At 35.2% G+C, this 18,252-nt stretch overlaps 1 protein-coding gene across 3 annotated transcripts in view; it reads right to left on the reverse strand.

Moving 5' to 3' along the window:
• Positions 1–18,252, reverse strand: part of COL21A1 (collagen type XXI alpha 1 chain) — a 189,765-nt gene that overhangs the window by 31,339 nt on the left and 140,174 nt on the right. For all 3 annotated transcript variants that reach the window (XM_049894674.1, XM_049894655.1, XM_049894663.1), the window contains one exon: positions 10,571–10,624. In XM_049894674.1, the coding sequence (XP_049750631.1) occupies positions 10,571–10,624 (54 nt within the window). The remainder of the gene's footprint in view (positions 1–10,570; positions 10,625–18,252) is intronic.

The raw sequence follows: 18,252 nt of genomic DNA on the forward strand, positions 1-18,252 counted from the left end.
TAGAACGGGCCTAGGAATCTGAATTTTAACAGGCATCACTGGTGATTCTCATTAAGGAACTCTGTGGATCAAAGTTTGAGGAAACACTGCTCTATACAAGAAAAAAAAAAAAAGAGAGAGAGATCCACCTGAAAACTATCTATAGTTAAGGTGTTAAGCTGGGATACACATCAAGAAGTTTTTTAATTTGATTTCTGATTATCAACCAATTAAATATTCATATAATCCATTTTATCTCTCCGTGTTTAAAAACTACTATATATTGATTATTTTTCTACCTATTTTCAATCTTTGATCAAAATTCTTAATACCCCCCCTTTGATGATTAACTTCATTTGTCTCTAATAACTTAACCCACCATGAGATTTTTATATACAGCTTTGTACAGCGGCACTAGGTTTTTTTTTTTTTTTTTTTTTGTACAGTATGAAAACCCTGGTGGCATAGTGGATAAGTGCTACGGCTGCTAACCAAAGGGTCGGCAGTTCAAATCCACCAGGCGCTCCTTGGAAAGTCTATGGGGCAGTTCTACTCTGTCCTATAGGGTCACTATGAGTCGGAATCGACTCGACGGCACTGGGTTCACTGGGTTGTACAGTGTGTTTACGGGTGAATTTTCTATTTTCCTAACTGGAGATAATGTTTCATCTAAAACTATCTGCTACAATGTTGTACATTCTATGATTGCTGAGCAAACGTTAAGACCTGATTATACATCTCAACACAAACATTTCTCAAGCTCTCTAGTGGAGGTTTCATTTCCCATTGTGTGTGATTAGGCATTCCATTTTTTAAATACATTGTTTAGAAGTTCTTCATACGTCACATAAATCTATCAGTTAAGGGTTTTCCTACTTTACGTAGGAGAAAAAAAGAAGAAAAGTCTACCACGATAAAAGAAATTATTCATGGTTATTAGAACCAACAAATAATCTTATTTAATCCTAATATTACTTTGATTACTCTGATATATTAAGTTTACCAAATTACACCTCATACTTCATTCGCCAAAGAGATTTTCATTGAAAAACAATAGTTTCAAGAGAATTGATAAAAGAAATTCTAAATTCTAATCTCCTGTGTTGATCATTTTCATTGACTGAAAGTCATTGTGAATCATTAGAGTAATCCATCAATACTATAATGACTTCATAAATATTATTCAGTATACTCATGAGATTAAAGTTTTCTTAAAATGTATCTTGTTTTTATTTTTTTTGTACAACCATAAAGTACACTTATCTATGCCAAAAGCATTTCAAAACCACAATCTTTTAAAGGAACAAAATTAAAACAGCATAAACAGCTAACTACGACTTAATCAGGCATATCTATTTCAAACAATGGAACAAATATAAAAATTATTTCTATAAACCATTTAACCCAAATAAGTACCTAAAAATATTGGCAATCAATTACTTCTTAGATGCTTACCTGATCATCAAAGATTAAAATTCATATTGATATACGCAAATATTGTCAAATTCCCCGTGTGTTGTTTCATCTTCCCTTAAACATGCCCAGAATATGAACCATTTCTTGTGTTAACTCTCCAAAGGAAACATTTGCCTGAGCATGGCAACCACACTAAATCATTTTGAAAATATTTCTTAAGACATAGAGAAGAGACATTTAGAGTGAAATGTTCTAGCTACCAAAGTGTGCACTCTGGATTACATAAAAAACTTGGAGTTGTTTCTATACTCAAGATTGTTTTGCTAATTGTAAATTTTTCATGTTTGAATATTGAGAGTGTATTGGGACTACGCAAAGATTTTATCTGAGTAACTCTTAGACAGCAAATGTTTTGAATGAAAAGTATGCACGATTCTCCCTTTGCCCCATGACTAAAGATCGTAATTTTTATGGGATTACAGTTGAAGTACCTTTACAAGATACCAAGCCTTGAAATCTTGACTTCATATCCTATTTAGAAGGTGATGTAAGTTTCTTCCCACTCATTTTCTTCAAAACAGAGATGGATGCAATCAATCCCCATTCCAGTGAGACTACTGAGCCTGCATAAGCAACAATGGGATTCTATTTATTCAAAGGATATGCTATCCATTCTGAGAATTAACTAAGCACCATTTCATATTTTCAGTTACGTTTATCTTTCTGATCATTTCAGGGCCTAAAAGACTCTTATAAATTAAAAAGAGATGAATACAGAAGAGGAAAAAAAATCAAATCAACATATTTTAGTATTCAGCAATGGTTCTTAACAATGACCTTACTTAACAAGGTTTTTTATAGGGAAAAAAAATCAGTGCCATAGGTACAGAGCTTCTAAAGTTAAAATTCACAATGTTGCTTTATAACGTTTTTCGATGGTAGTCCAGTTTCACTATGCCAAAGATGTGCTTTATAATAAGAAAGAATCAAGCAAACCCGTTATGAAACTTGGTATGGTTTTATTAACTGAATGCAGATAATGGATCAACATTTGCTGTGTTACAGTTAAAGAAGAAGATAGTATTTTTACAATCAATGCAATGTCAAATGTTATATTTTGGGAAATCAAAAAGGTGTAGATATTGCTTACAAATTTGGTCACTCCTATAGAAAAATCAGACATTTATAATATTTAGAGAAAACTTAATGCACTGTGAAGAGTTATTGCCAATCAAGTTTAAAAACATAACTTCTGAAACTAGCGGGGGATTATTACAATTATTAACACAGTTCAATTTTCAAATTTAATTTTATAAATTGTTAAATGTGCTGCCTTCACACTTAGAAGTGCTATGTATGTGTAACCTTTAATGACACATCAGATTCTCAGATTAAGACTGGTTCACTCAACACATGCTGAGTGTGCCACTACTGGTCCCTGAAAAAGGAATAGAAAAAAAGTATTATAAATCTGTACAAAAGAGTTAAAAACTTACCGTACAATTGCAAATCAAATAATACGAATAAAAACAGAAATAGTGGGGATTTTTTTCTCTCACCTTTCTTCTCAGTCTAAATAAAAATACAGTCAAGTGGGCAAATAAAGACACAGCCGCATTACTAGCATAATAAAATGGATTATTGCACATGGAAAACCACCTACAGCACTTGAACAAGATCCTCCCCCAGGTATTTTATGCATGTCTTTTGCCTACATCCATAAAAATGATATGTCAAATGATCATACCACAGGAAAGGTGATTAAACAAAAGACCTACTTTTCCCTTAAGTAAGTGATGACTAGGGACCAAATTAGTGGTAAACATTACATCATAAAGACAAACATAACATGTGGTTTAGCAAGAATTCAAAAGAAAATATAACAAAACCTTCTATGAACTGGAGTCTACAGATATACTACAGTAATCCCTACATCTTCATTCCTAGAAAAATGATATAGCAAACATTTGCAGAATAAGAAGGTTAAAGACGTCATTAACTAAGAAATATGAACTCACCTCCACTGATCCAGAAAATGTAGCATCCTTTGTCTCATCCTCATGAAGCTCTGGATGACAGTTCAGAGAAGAAACCAAGCCCTGCCTGAAATTCTTAACCATGTGCCACAAAGCTGCCTGTGCCCAAAGAGGCTGGCTGGCAAGTAGATAACTGGCAAGAGAATGGCTCAAACTGGCTAAGGAAAAATGTTACACTAAGTAGATCATGTCATTAGGATTGAACACCAGGACAAGAATAGCCATAACAAAGAAGTGGTGGAAATGTTAATGCTGCAGGTAATTTGGCCAGCAACAACTGGCCGAAGCAAACCAGCTGGTCAAGGATAATTTGGTTGAAAATGAATATTCCTACTTATCACTTTTCAGCTATTGGTAATTTTGGTGTATTGTTGCCCCTGTATTGCCATCTCCTCATCCATCCAGCTGCCCAAGACAAAACCAGAGTGATTTTGTAAGAATGTAGGAAAGCACATTTCTAACGTTTCAAGATTCCTTGAAGCAACTCAATTGTCCTTCATTCCTTGGCACAAAAATGAAAATGTAGTCTGGCAAGCTTAACAGCTTTTAAAAACAATAAAAAACCTCAAAACACTCAAAAATCCAGGCCTTAATTTTTATAATGTATTACAAAAACAATAAGGAGCCCTGGTGGCACAGTGGTTAAGAGCTCAGCTGCTAGCCAAAAGGTGAGCAGTCCAGATCCACCAGCCGCTCCTTGGAAACCCTATGGGGCAGTTCTACTCTGTCCTATAGGGTCGCTATGAGTTAGAATTGACTCAATAGCAACAAGTTTTGGTTTTTTATTACAAAAATAATAGCATGCTCATGGGAGAAAATAAAATGCAAGCAAAAAACTGGAACATAATAGACACCAAAAACCCACCTGGGAGAAAATATCCATATATTATATCTCTTAACTATGATTTATATACATAATACACTAAGGATTGAACACTTATAATTTCCAACACTCCAAAATGATGAATAGTGCAGAGAAAAAAAAATATGGAATAAAATTTATTAAATAGGAAAAAGCAAATACTGAGTAATGGACAAAAAGTTAAAAAAAAGATACAAGTTTAACAAAATTGATAATACTGAACATACTGGTCATTTAAATCAAGTTGTTTTTCAACTAAGCAGAAATGATTTTTGATCAGTCTGTGTCCTACCAAGAGTTTGCAACATGCACCAATATGTGCTCAAATGCCTTTTTATGCAGTTTCATTACATAAAAAAATGTTAAGGATTAGCCTAGTATGAAATGAAAAGCCTAGTATTCACTGAAGTTTTTCTACAATGTCGATTCTGATGCACCATTTCTGATTAGCATTTTATTCCCACTTTTTGCAAGTCTATTATTACCTACTTATCCAAAGGCGTAGCTCTCCTATTTAAATGCCTTTCATCATTATCTAGAGATATATCATTTAAAAAAAAAAAAATCTAAGCTCGCCTCCACTGGCCAGAACAGATTCTTCTTCCTCTATTTTCTGCCTATTGCTTTGTGTGTCTGTGCCCCCAAACATGCAGTGATACTTAAAGAGTCATCCTTTCTCATTTACCCATACCCAATTAGTCCTCCAGCCCTGCAGGTACCTTTTTACTTCAGATCAGCTCCATTATCCCCCACTCATCTGTGAATGCTCTTGCCTTGGTACTATAGATAAGTGACAGAGCTCAGCAGACTGCTGCCAGACCCTGTCCTCCACTTGGCCTATCACTTACCATTCTCTACTGTCAGAGTGATGAGCATCTGATCGTGTCACTTCTCTGTTTAAAACCCTTTAATAGTTCCTACTGCCCTCAGACTGAATTACAATCTCTTTAGAACAGACATGAAAAGCCCTTCTTGATTTGACCTCTACCCACCCTCACAGCCTCAATCCTGTGTTTCCAACCCCTTACCCTGTGTGTATCCCAGTCAGGCTGAACTACTGTCAGCTCTTCCCAGATCACTATGTTTCTTTCACTTCTATGTTTTGAAACATGTTGCTTTCCCTTGCCTTGGCTGGGTCAAGCAACTGCCCAACTCCTAGTATTTTCCAGAATTTGGCCAAAGAAGCACCTTGTTTAAGAACTCACCCTGTTCAGTGATGCCCCCAAACTCATCTAGGTTTATAGCAATCTTATAAAGTTTTTCAAGTCCCTCTGTGCCTACCTTCATAGCTGTATGCCATGTCATTATCTACTGACTCCTCAAGGCCAGGGTCATGACAAATTTTCACTTTATGTTCAACTGGTATAATATCTTGACTGAAATAATATAATCCTTAGATACAGTGATAAATTGTTGAAGCCAATCATAACAAATACATCATTTGTTAGAACTGAGCCTACAGTCACCTAGATGGAAGCCAAGTGGGTATAACATGCCACTTAGAACGTAAATTATGTTTATAATTGCATATGTGACCAATACCAAACCCAAAACCAAACTTGTTGCTGTCGAGTTGATTCCTACTCATACCCACCCTATAGATAGGGTAGGACTGCCCCATACAGTTTCCAAGGAGTGCCTGGTGAATTCGAATTGCTGACCTTTGGTTAGCAGCCATAGCTCTTAACCACGATATCACCAGGGTTTCCATGTGACCAATACTGGACTTAAAATTCAAAGCACAGGCATGTGAATGTATGTAATTGTACATTAAAGTAATATATAATCATTTCCCAGTGAAATACAGCCTTTGTCCTCAATTTGAATTCCAGAAGTTAGTGTTCAAATTTATCAATCTGCTTACAGAGATGAAATATCACCAGACTTCCATAAAAAAAAAAAAAAAAATCCATAAGCTGTGTTTAATTAGCTTTAAAAGATCTTTCTAAGAGCTTCTGTTCTTCCAACTTAAGCTCTATTAATTTTCTTGTGGGCTGGGTTTTGTACCATACTACAAAGCAAATATATTGAATTCATCCTTTTTAGCAGAGCCAAATCATTCATTACAAATACTTAGAACCAGTATTTGCATGCAATGAAAGAGTCTATTTTTGTGCACTACCAAATATATAAAATTTAGTTGTCTTTGGTTTTCAGAGCTTTTTCACAAATGATAAAGATCAACCTTCACAGGATAATATTCTAACAATTAATTTTTTACTAATTGTCAAAATAACAGAATAGTGTGTAATTGTTACATATTCTTACTTGGAAGTGAATACAAATCAGAAGATTTATATGAAGACAATACTGGCAAGATCTAGATACTTGATCTATTAATTACTTTCCAAACAGAGTCTGCATCCTGGCATAGGAACCCTGCTCTCCTTTTTGGCATTCAGAAAGAGAGCAGTGAAAGGGTTAAAGAATTCTTTTCTTGTCTTCCGTGATCTGGAGGGCTTGGTAGGAGAGGGGTTGAAAGATTTGGTTGGTTAAGGAGGGGAGATGGCAACTAAACCGCTCCCACCACCCCACTCCCATTTTGCTTTTCTTTTAGAACTTTGTAATTTAGTTTTTTGTTTGTTCATCCTTTTATTGCCTATATAGTTCCTATGCTTCTCTGATCACTGAATCCACTGAACCCAATGTCTTCCACATGAATTTAACAAATGTTTGAAGGGAGGGAAAGGTTGAAGGAAGAAAGAAAAGGCCGAAACCTGATGCGCCATGCTGCCTGGGATGGAAATATATTCTAGTGCCAAAGCTCTGGAGAGGGATAAGTCTTGAACAAAGTGGGAGCAGGCTGGCAGGAGCAAACCAGAACCAATGTCTGCTTATGGCTGACAGTGAGGAACAGGCAGCCTCAGGAGAGAAAAACATCCCCTCAAGCACTGTCGTTTCAGAATACCGCGTTTCCTGTTTAACCTTTTCTCTGTTTCAGTAACAGAATCGCCACAGTATTATTTTCAAAGTAAATATATGCTACTCTCATTACATTATGGTTTACAGAGATTTGCTTGTTAGTCTCCCCTTTATAATATTGTTTCTATGAGGAAATGAGCTACAAATTCCACATAACTAACTCACAAATGTTTAGAGCACAATCACGTCATAAATTTTGATCAGGCCCTCATGTCCATTGTCTTTTTCCCATCTTCCTCTTCTTCTTCTCCCCTGTGTCTGGCTCGCTCTCTCCCCCTGAACCTCCCACAGGCACACACACACGTTACATTCTTTTTGAAACAAGAACTTAAATAAACACATCTTTACTTCAGTATGGATTAAATTTCAACATAAAGAAAACAAAAATCCTCACAACCTGGACCAATAAGCAACATCATGATAAACAGAGAAAAGACTGAAGTTATCAAGGATTTTATTTTACTTGGATCCACAACCAACAACCATGGAAGCAGCAGTCAAGAAATCAAATGACACGTTACGTTGGGCAAATCTGCTGCAAAAGGCCTCTTAAAAGTGTCAAAAAGCAAAGATGTCACTTTAAGGACTAAGGAGTGCCTGACCCAAGCCATAGTGTTTTCAGTCACCTCGTGTGTGCATGAAAGCTAGGAAATGAATAAGGAAGACCAAAGAAGAATTGACTCCTTTGAATTACAGTATTGGCGAAGAATATTGAATATACTGTGAGCTGCCAGAAGAATGAACAAATCTGTCTTGGAAGAAATACAGCCAGAATGCTTATTGGAAGGGAGGATGACAAAACTTCATCTCACATACTTTGGACATATCATCAGGAGGGATCAGTCCCTTGAGAAGGACATCATGCTTTGTAGAGGGTCAGTGAAAAAGAGAAAGACCCTCAACAAGATGGATTGACACAGTGGCTGCAACAGTTGGCTCAAGCGTAATGATTGTGAAGATGGCAGAAGACCGGGCAGTGTTTTGTTCTGTTGTACAGAGGGTTGCTATGAGTCAGAGTCGACTCGATGGCACCTAACAACAAGTCTCATATCCAGTAATTCTTCCTTAATAATAATTGTGGCTCAAATATATTGAGCTCACACTATTCCTATTGAACTTTCTCCTTTCCTCTCAGCACCCTAATCGAGGCCTTATTTGGAGTCCCTGGTAGTGCTAATATTTAATGCACTTGGCTACTATTGAAAAGGTTGGATGTTTGAGTCTACCCAGAGGTTCCTCAGAAGAAAGACCTGGTGATCTACTTCCCAAAAAATCAACTACTGAAAACCCTACGGAGCACAGTTCACCAGGAACTGGAATTGACTCGACAGCAACTAGTTTTGAGGGCTTATTACCTAAATCCTAGTCTATCAAAACAGTCTGCTGACTGCCATACTTTTATACAAATTATGCATGCCTTCTATGTTTATTTGCCAACTGCGACTTCTCCTCTTCCTGCCCCACCCCTGTCACGAGCCATGAGGTATCTTCATAAGCACTGCTATGACGATTTTTCTTTACATGTTGCTACAGTATCTGACAGTATCCTGGCTCCAGGATCTTCCCCTTTCAATTCATTCTGCACATACCTGTAGCTCATAAACTGCCTCTAAAGCAGTTCTTCTCATCATTTTATTCTTTTTTTTTTCCATTCCAAAACTTCATTAGCAAGTAAATGAAGTTTACTTTCCAAATTTACAGTCAAGTGTACTCACATTATGGTCCTAATTACCTTTTCAACTTTCCTTCCTACCACCCAACAGGGACCCTTCACTGCACCCTCAGGACCTCACTGAGATCACTGAATTATTTCTTAGGCACACCGTTGACCACCTCACTCACCTGTGTGTCTCAACTCATATCACTGCACTCTCTTGCTTCCTTTTCATTCCCACTTATTCTTTCAACACCAAGTCTAGCTGCAAATCCTTGATAAAATTTTCTCAGCCACCCAAAGTCACAGGACATCCTCTATATGGGATTATGATAATCTCACGCATTTGTGCAATATTTTAAAAAATCTTTCCAAGAGATTTGACATGTAAGCCTCACAACAACCCTATGAAGAATGCATTATAAGCATCTGCACTTTGCAGGTGAGGGGAAAGATATTCAGAGATCTGAAGTTGACACAGCTGGAATGTAGCAGAGATTGTCTTCAAACCCTCACCTTTTGACTCTATTTGGCACAAATTGCAATATATCCTTAACTATTATTTCATTTCTTGACCTAGTCCAGGAATTCCCCAGTCTTCTCCCATGACAACTGATGGCAAATAAGGGACAAAAATTACATTATATTTTAGATCTATCTGTTTTATATTTGGTTCTTTTATCTATAGCCCTATCTGGTATAAAGGGTATGGCAGACTGATAGTCGTCCCTGAATATCTATTCATCTTTTACCACAAAAAGAGTTTTAGCTGGGCACAAAGCTACCCAACTAGAGACTGCATTTTCCAGTTTCCTTTGTAGTTAGGTATGACTAAGTTCTTGCAAACAAAATGTATGTAGAATTAATGTGTGCAAATTTGAACTAGTCTTAGAATCAGTCAGTCAACAAATATGCCCGAGGACACAACACACAAGGTGAGAATTCAATGAATATTTATTACCTGAGTGATTCTAAGACTAGTTCAAATCTCTCCATCCCATTTAAGAAGCCTCTTATTCCAATATTTAGATTCAGAGCCACTCAACTGAACATTTTCTGATAAATGGCAATATACCCTAAACTATTATTTCATTTCTTAATCTAGTTCTTTCTGAAACAAATTGCAAATTTTCTTAAGATAGGTACCATTGAGGAATAAAATGAGATCTGCTGGTCTTTAAATGTTGGCTGTGAGTGATAAGAATAAAACATGGCAGCAATCTATATTTCCAAAACTCATCTGAAGCTAAGAGTCACCTGGGACACTTGCTAAAAATAAGGATATTGAGAATTCACATTCAATACTTTCTCATAAGTTTCTCTGCCCAATTTTTATTAAACACATGCGGCCAGAGTGAAAACTATAAAACAGTGAAAAAGTGGCAAAGTGACATTGGTTAAAGGCCCAGCAACAGACCATGATGTTTGCATTAATCATTCGTTTGTGTCACATGATTGCTTGTGGTTGTGGTTCACAATGCATGCAAATTTCCTGGTTGCAAAATTCTTCCTGGTTTGTAAAAGATTCAATATTTCTATATTTTATGGTGTTACACAAAGAACTTCTACAACATCCAATGCTCAAATCTGGGAGTTGCTGGACAAAAATAGGGCACATGGAAGGAGAGATTCAAATAGTCAAAGAATTTCAATACAGGAAAAGAACTTCATCCCTTAGCAATGAATTGGGTAGGTACTCACAGGTTCTCCCCGCAGTCCATCCTGCCCTGGAGCACCTGGTGGTCCTGCTTCTCCCTTTTAAAAGATTTGATAAAAAGAAATAGAGAATTCCATTTTCATTAAGTTTACTAAAGAAATGCTAAGGTACATTAGAGACAGACAGAGGAAAATAAAAATTACTTCTGGGTTACTGATACTTTTTCTGACATCAAATAAGCTTTTTCTGAAATTCATACAGCGATTATATAAATACTAACATTCTTTACTTGAAAAAAGATAATTGAGTAAATTTATAAAATAATCATGATGCTATATGCTCATATTTCAGGACATTATTCTCCATCTTCAATATAAATCTGACTAAAATACTTTGTCAGTCCTTTTCATATACATTTTGATTTTCATTTTTATTTTAAAATTCATTGTTTTTTGGATCTGATTTACCCTTGGCTCCCAAATCAAAATCAAACTTTCATTAAATATGGAGTCACTGGTAGGTTATTTCTTAAAATTATCTGGCCCTTTAATTTAGCATCTACCGACTTAAACATCTACAACACATATATGGGGTAGCTGTCAAAATTATAACAATTTTCAGCTCATTTCCCTTTAAATCCTATGCCCAAATTATTTAAATATAGTATTTCACATCTACTTTTTGGAACACTAAGAATTTTTCCTAAATGAAACGATTGCTAGTATATAAAATGTACAGTACCCACAGATCAAGAGAGCTATAAAAAATCCCTAGACAAAAATAAAGAATAGTCGGGACAGCTTCTTGAAACACACACACACCCTCAAATATTTAGACTTTTTGAAACCTCACAGTAAGAGCCATGTACCATGTATGTATCTATTCAGCAAAGTGCTGCAACATAACAAAGATTTCTGCAAACAATTATGCCTCCCTTGTTTCATGCCAGAGAGAACATTTTGATCTAGTTGAGAGCAAGACAGAAAGTTAGACAAAGCATTTTTCTTGTAAATATCTCAAATACCTGATGTAAAATAGGTTTAAGGGAAGAAAGCCTCAGAGTGTAGCACGAAAGCACATCCCAGTACTGTTCACAATTTCATATTCTAACAAATTCCCCCAAACTGTAGAAAATGAACCACAGTGGAAAGACCCAATAAAACTTAACACAAGCAGCACTTAAAAAAAAAAAAATTTCAACCATATCACATCATATAAACACTGATTTTCTCACTTTTATGAATTCTTGCATTTCTTTTCTTTAGTACATGAAATACCAACAAAATATTTAATCATCTCCAGTTTTATTTACAAACACTAGATGACAGCTTGAGGACAGAGGGAGCAAAGAAAAATGTTTTCGTGTAAATTAACCCAAATTAGGGGACTAGAAGGTCTGTTAATACAATGGTTTTACAGAAAAGCACATGAAAAATATCAAAGAGAAAACAAGATGTGTGTGAGAAAAATTAAAGAAAAAGGACATGTCAGGTCCTAATACTACAGAGAAATAATGCAATAACTATGTCCAAACTGAACACTCATATCAATAGGATGAATTGTCCAAGTCAGTGGTTCTCAGTTGTGGTCTCCAGACAGGCAGAAATCAGCTTCACAAGGGAACTTCTTCAACACACACAATCCCAGGCCCTATAGCAGGACTGAAAAGAGCCCTGGTGGCGCAGTGGTTAAGTGCTGGGCTACTAACCGGAAGGACAGTGGTCCAAGTCCACCAGCTTCTCCAAGAGAAAGATGTGACAGTCTGTTGCTGTAAAGATTACAGGTTGGAAACTCTATGGGGCAGTTGTACTCTGTCCTATAGGGTTGCTATGAGTCAGAATCAACAACTGCCTTTTTTTTTTTTTTCGGTTTTATAGCACACCTACTGAATCAGAAACTCTGGGGAATGAGGCCCAGCAATCTGTGTTCTAACATGTCTCCAGCTAGTTCTAATGCAGCGATTTGAGAACCATGGCACAGCTGTAAGTCATTAGGACACTTAACTGCCCCCTTGGTTCAAGTACTGTCATACAACTTATTAAGCAAATCTGTAGTTTAGATTTTCTGTACATAAAATAAAAGGCGAAGGCAGTTGGCAAAAAAACTGTTCTCAGTTGCCTTCCAGTTGGTTCCAACTCATAGCAACCTTAGGTATAAATTAAAACAACCAAACATTGTGGCGTCCCGGGTCCTGCACCATCCTCACAATCTTTGGTATGTTTGGTCCCATTGTTGTAGCTTCCATGTCATTCACAACTAATTTGGAATTTCATGACTACCATGGTTGGTAAAAATCTCCTTTTACTTCTCTGTCCATTGATCCAATCTTATTATTTTATGCTAATTAGCAGAAGGTTAAAGTAACTAGACATCAGCAAGATTTATCGATAATGATGTTCCACAATTATTTGAGAATTTTTCTTTATTCTTATTCTTCCTTACGACATTATTAGAACAGATAAGGAGAACAGTACAGAATTAAATGAACAAAGTATCACCTATTCCTTATAATCTAGAACATCAGTTCTCGAACTTTAGCTGCAGTAGAATCACCTGGAGGGCTTGTTAGAATGCAGATTGTGAACCCCATACCAGAATTTCTCAGTCAGTAAGTCTGGAGGGGAGGAATCCCAAGAATTTGCATTTCTAAGAAGTTGCCAGGAGATGCTGATGCTGCTAGTCTTAGGACCATACTTTGAGAACCACTGATCTAGCCCAGATCTCTTGATGGAGACTGACAGATGTTTTCCACTCTCACCAATTCAATCCCTCTCTTTTGTGAACTACAATGATGTTGTGCAGCTCTATGCTTAGCACTAAATTTTGTGATGGCCTGGTTATTCAACAGCTGCTCTGTTTATGTAAACATTGTTTCCCTGACTCGCACATCTTTTAAGGGCAGGCAACGTATCTCACGTGAGTTTTTATCACCTAGAATACTTTAGAATAGTACTGAACACAATGTAAAACTATATGTTTCCTTTTTTATGACCATTGGAGCATATTAAGGAGGGAGAAATGGACTATTTCTTCTCAAACATTCAACTTCAAGGGGATAAAGGAAATAGAAAAACAGTTGTGGACAGGGCTATAACATTTGCTGCTGGAAGACCACACAGGTTAATTGTTGAAAGGTGCCAGCCTGTAATATCTACCTAGAAACATTCTCTTTGTTCTTTTAATAATGTTTTACCAGGAAATGAGAGGATAATTTCTAGCCATTTTCCCTAAAATAATTAAATCCAATACACAACTAGCTTGTGAAATTAAGTATTGTAACTGGAACTTATTCTGATCCCTTGACTGCTTTCATGATCTACAGAACCTAGATACAGGTCAATGTGTTTGACTGATAGATAAAAAGGCATATATAGCATGGCTGTACCTCTAAATTATTATTTTATACTAACTTCTACACTGACTTTCTTCTTGCTATTAAATAATGGAGAAAGTGCCAAGCTCAACATTACTTCTCAATCCAATTTCTACAGCTAATGTCAAACATGATTTAATTCATAAGAAACCAGTTATTAAAAAAAAAAAAAAACTGAATTTAATAAAAAACAGATATGTGAAACTTGCATTGTATACGTATTTCCTTTCATACTGTGGTCTTTGGTACTTACCTACATAAAATAAAAGGATGGAGAGTAATTTAGTTTGTGGTCCTGGGAACCTTTAAAGTCAGGTAGAAGGTGTAGTTTATTGACCACGAAAGCAATACTTAAAGAAAGATATTTACATTGTTACTAAAGAACTTATTTTTGCTTTGATCTTAATCCATGTTTTATTCATAACTTTATAAACAAATCTCTAACATGCCAGAGAAAATATTGAAGATATAAAGACTAGGGAAGCTCTTTCTAACTGACCAAATAAGCAAACATGAAGTTTGGGAGGCATTTTACATATGGGGGATCACACAAACTAAGTCTGGAATTCTAGCTCTGCAACGTAACTGGCTGCAAAAATTTGGATAAATTATCTCTGAATCTGACCAAATGCATAATTCAACATTAATACCCCTAACTTCATAGAGTTTGTAGGAGAAATAAAAAAGAGCCCTTGTGAAAGTGTCTTGCTCATGGGAAGATCCATAAAAAAAGTTGGTTGCTCCACTTCACCAAAAATTTAGGGTTTTAACAATCCTCTACTCAGCCTGTATTATTTTCATACAAAAATTATATAATTTTTATATTTAAACTGCCATGGTTTGCTGTTATAATTTCCTCTAGGCAAATGGGTATTTTAAAAAACTAGGTCAATCCTTATTTAAATTTAATTAAAATATAAAAAATATCATAAGGTTACAGTTTTATCATAATTTTCTTTGGGAGAGGTTATTTGGTAACAACATAATTTTTCAACAATTTGGTGAGATGAGTTTTCATTGGTTGTTAGATTATACATACACAATCTTGGGCAAGTTACTTAAACTCTCCATTTCTTAATTTCCTCATTTGTAAGAGGATATTTTTAAAATTTACAACTCATTATGATTTATTAGAAAATGCATTAAAGTGCTAAGCATCCCATAAATTATGGATTTTGTTATAATCTGCCCTCATCTGTCTTCACTTCTTTTCATTAAAAAAAAAAAAAAAAAAATTTTTTTTTCATATCCAGGTTAAATACCATGTTTCAGTACTTCAACTCTTCTCTGACTAAAATTCTCACCATTTTATCTCACTGTTCACCTGCTGCACTTGCTTATGCAAGCCCCAAGGCTGAGTCAACCAAATTGAAAGAGCCTTCTCAGACCCAAGCTTGGGCTTCTAAGTATTGCCAATAATACTATAACCACACAGATTGAAGCTTCCAGCCTCAGCTGAACTTCATTCCCTGATCAGCTCTCTACCCCATTTTCCACAGTAGCTATATAAAAAATTCTCCAATCAACAAAAACTCCCCTTTTCTCCCTTTTTCAAGGATGACAAGTTCCACTTCCTCAGAGAAAACAAATCAAATAGCCTGCCACCGAACTAACAAACTTACCTGCATTTGAACTCATCCATTCTTGTTTTTTTATTACAGTGAAACAGGTAACCCTCCTTCTGCCTATGGTAATCCCTTCCAACTCTTCAGCATCCCATTCCTTTCTCTCTCCAACTGAAATGGAGTTCCTGACCTGGATCTAACCACTTACTAGGCATCTCTCCTTGGCTGTGCCTCAGAAATCTCAAATGAACACATTATCTTTCTCACTCTTCCTTCTCCTCAATAAAAGACATACCAAACCGTTCCCCAATAAGCAATTCCATCAATTAAAGAAACTACTAACTTCACTGTACAGAGAAAAGGAAACACTCTAGAACTAAGAAATCTAGCAAGCCATGCAAATTTTTACGTCCCTGCCTATTATTGTGTGTTTAAGACTATATAAGATATTTAAAATTGAAAAATAATTGATAGGCAATATCCAAACAAAGTTACTAAAGAAAACAGAAAGTGAAAGCAAAACATTTCAATAATACACATGAAGCAGGAGGAAACTGCAACAAAATGCTATAACCTGCATTAAGTAACATTACACAAGCATTTTTGGATGTAAAAATAAAAATATCTCATATCAGAAAATCAAAAACTCAAAATGGAAATGTAATAAAAGATATCAGATAATTAACTGAGGATAAAAATTGAAGAGAAAAAAGACAAAATCATCCCAGACATGATGATTAAATTATTAGAAACAAAGGGAGAATATATTTTACTTAAAACTGAAAAGGACATCAGGAAGAAAACTAAACATATTCAATAAAATAAAATTATAAAAAAGAAAAAAGATCAGAGAGAAAATGATAGAGGCAGAAGACTGCCAAAGAAGTTCCAACATATCTGTAATCGGAGTTCCTAAAGACATAAACCTAAACAATTTATCAAAACCTATAATTAAAACTTTAATGCAAAGGAACATTCCAAAATAAAAGGAAAGGCCTGAATATAGTACTGAAAGGGCTTTTGGGTAACTGAAATTCTCAATTCTGAGATATAAGTTACACAACTGGATTTTAGACATAGAGTTTTTAAAAAGCTCTCTGGGCATCTGCATTAAAAGACAAACTCACATACAGAGAAAGATAATCAGGTTGGCATCAGTAAAACACATGGTATCAGTATAGCAGCAGAGGAACACTCCCATGAGAAAACAGTGAAAAATGTGAGGTTAGCCAACCTGTCATTAAAGTAAAAACAGTATAGAAAGACATTTTAAAAAACAAGAATTCAGTGATTCACAATCTCTTCCTACAAAATATCCTAGAGAAGAAGTTTTATCAAACCACATGATGACCGTGAAACATTAACCAATGGACTGGTGATGAATAATATATATATATATATATATATATATTTGAAGATTAGCTGCAAAAGTGGGGAAGGAGTAGAAAAACAGAATGTAAATATTATATTAATCTGACAAATTAGAAGTAATATGATTAAACCAAGAAAAGGAAAGAGGAAAATAGAATAAAGTCATTAATTTCTACATAGTTAGTTGGGTGTCATTTAAAGTTAACAAAACAAAGAGTAGATGCCTAAGTAAAGCAAAGAGGGAGCTAAAGGAATTCTGAAATGTTTTTGCATAAATATTACTAGAGGTATTAGTATAAAGATAACTAGAACAAAAATGTGAATATTCCTAAATCCCAAAGAAATTATTTTTAAAAATAGAGAAAAAGCATCAGATCACATTGAGAAAAAAAGCACTGGAAATACAGCATAATGCACATAACAAATAGAAGAAAATTATAATATTATGACAGAGCTAAGACCAAACCTATCAGTCAATAAATAAAAATAAGCTTAATTCATCTAGTAAAAGAAAATAAATTCAAATTGCCTGAAAAAGCAAAATCCAACTATATGCTCAATAGCAGGGATGTAATGAAACAAAGTTATTTAAAAAGCTTAAGCTAAGCAATAGAAGGATTGGCAAAGGTATAACAAGCAAATTAAAATAATCATAAAGAAGGAGTATAATCCTGCTTTAAGACAAGGTAGAATGCAAGCTAAAAATCATTAAAAGAGGAAACAGGACATTTTATAATGCTAAAAACCACAATTCAAAATGAAGATGTAACAGTTATGAATAACTATGCAACGAATAACATAGCAATCATCATAATGAAAAAGAAACTACAAGAGATGGAAGGAAGAATCTAATGCTGCTTGATTTCAAATGCAGGTGTCAACATAAAATTATTATTACAAAAAAATGCAATATTAGGAATGAAAGATAGGATACCCTTACAAACTATACAAGGTTGTTACAAGTCAGAATCAACTCAATGGCAATGGTTTTTTTTTTTTTTTTTTTTTTAATAAACCCTACAGACACAAAAAAGTTAAAGATAAGGAAATACTGTGAACTCCATTTACAGCGGCATCTACAATAATAAACACTTAGGAAAAAAATGATTTGTACACTTATTACTTTATTGAAATAAAATGTAATTGAAAGAGGACCTAAATAAAGAGAAAATACACCGTTAAAAAAAAAAAAAAAACACATACATATACTTACACACACATAGCTGTTGCCATTACTTTAACCAGGTGCCCAAATTTAGCACCACCAATACTAGGATGGGTATTATGTACCCTCTAATGCAATGCATCACCACTCAGCTGTCAGTTTGTCATACCATGTTGGCTTGATTGTTGCCGTGATGCTGGAAGCTATACCACCAGTATTTCAATTACCAGCAGGGACACCCATGGTGCACAG

The sequence above is a fragment of the Elephas maximus genome, chromosome 1 (assembly GCF_024166365.1).
Source record: "Elephas maximus indicus isolate mEleMax1 chromosome 1, mEleMax1 primary haplotype, whole genome shotgun sequence".
Classification (NCBI taxonomy): Eukaryota; Metazoa; Chordata; class Mammalia; order Proboscidea; family Elephantidae; genus Elephas; species Elephas maximus.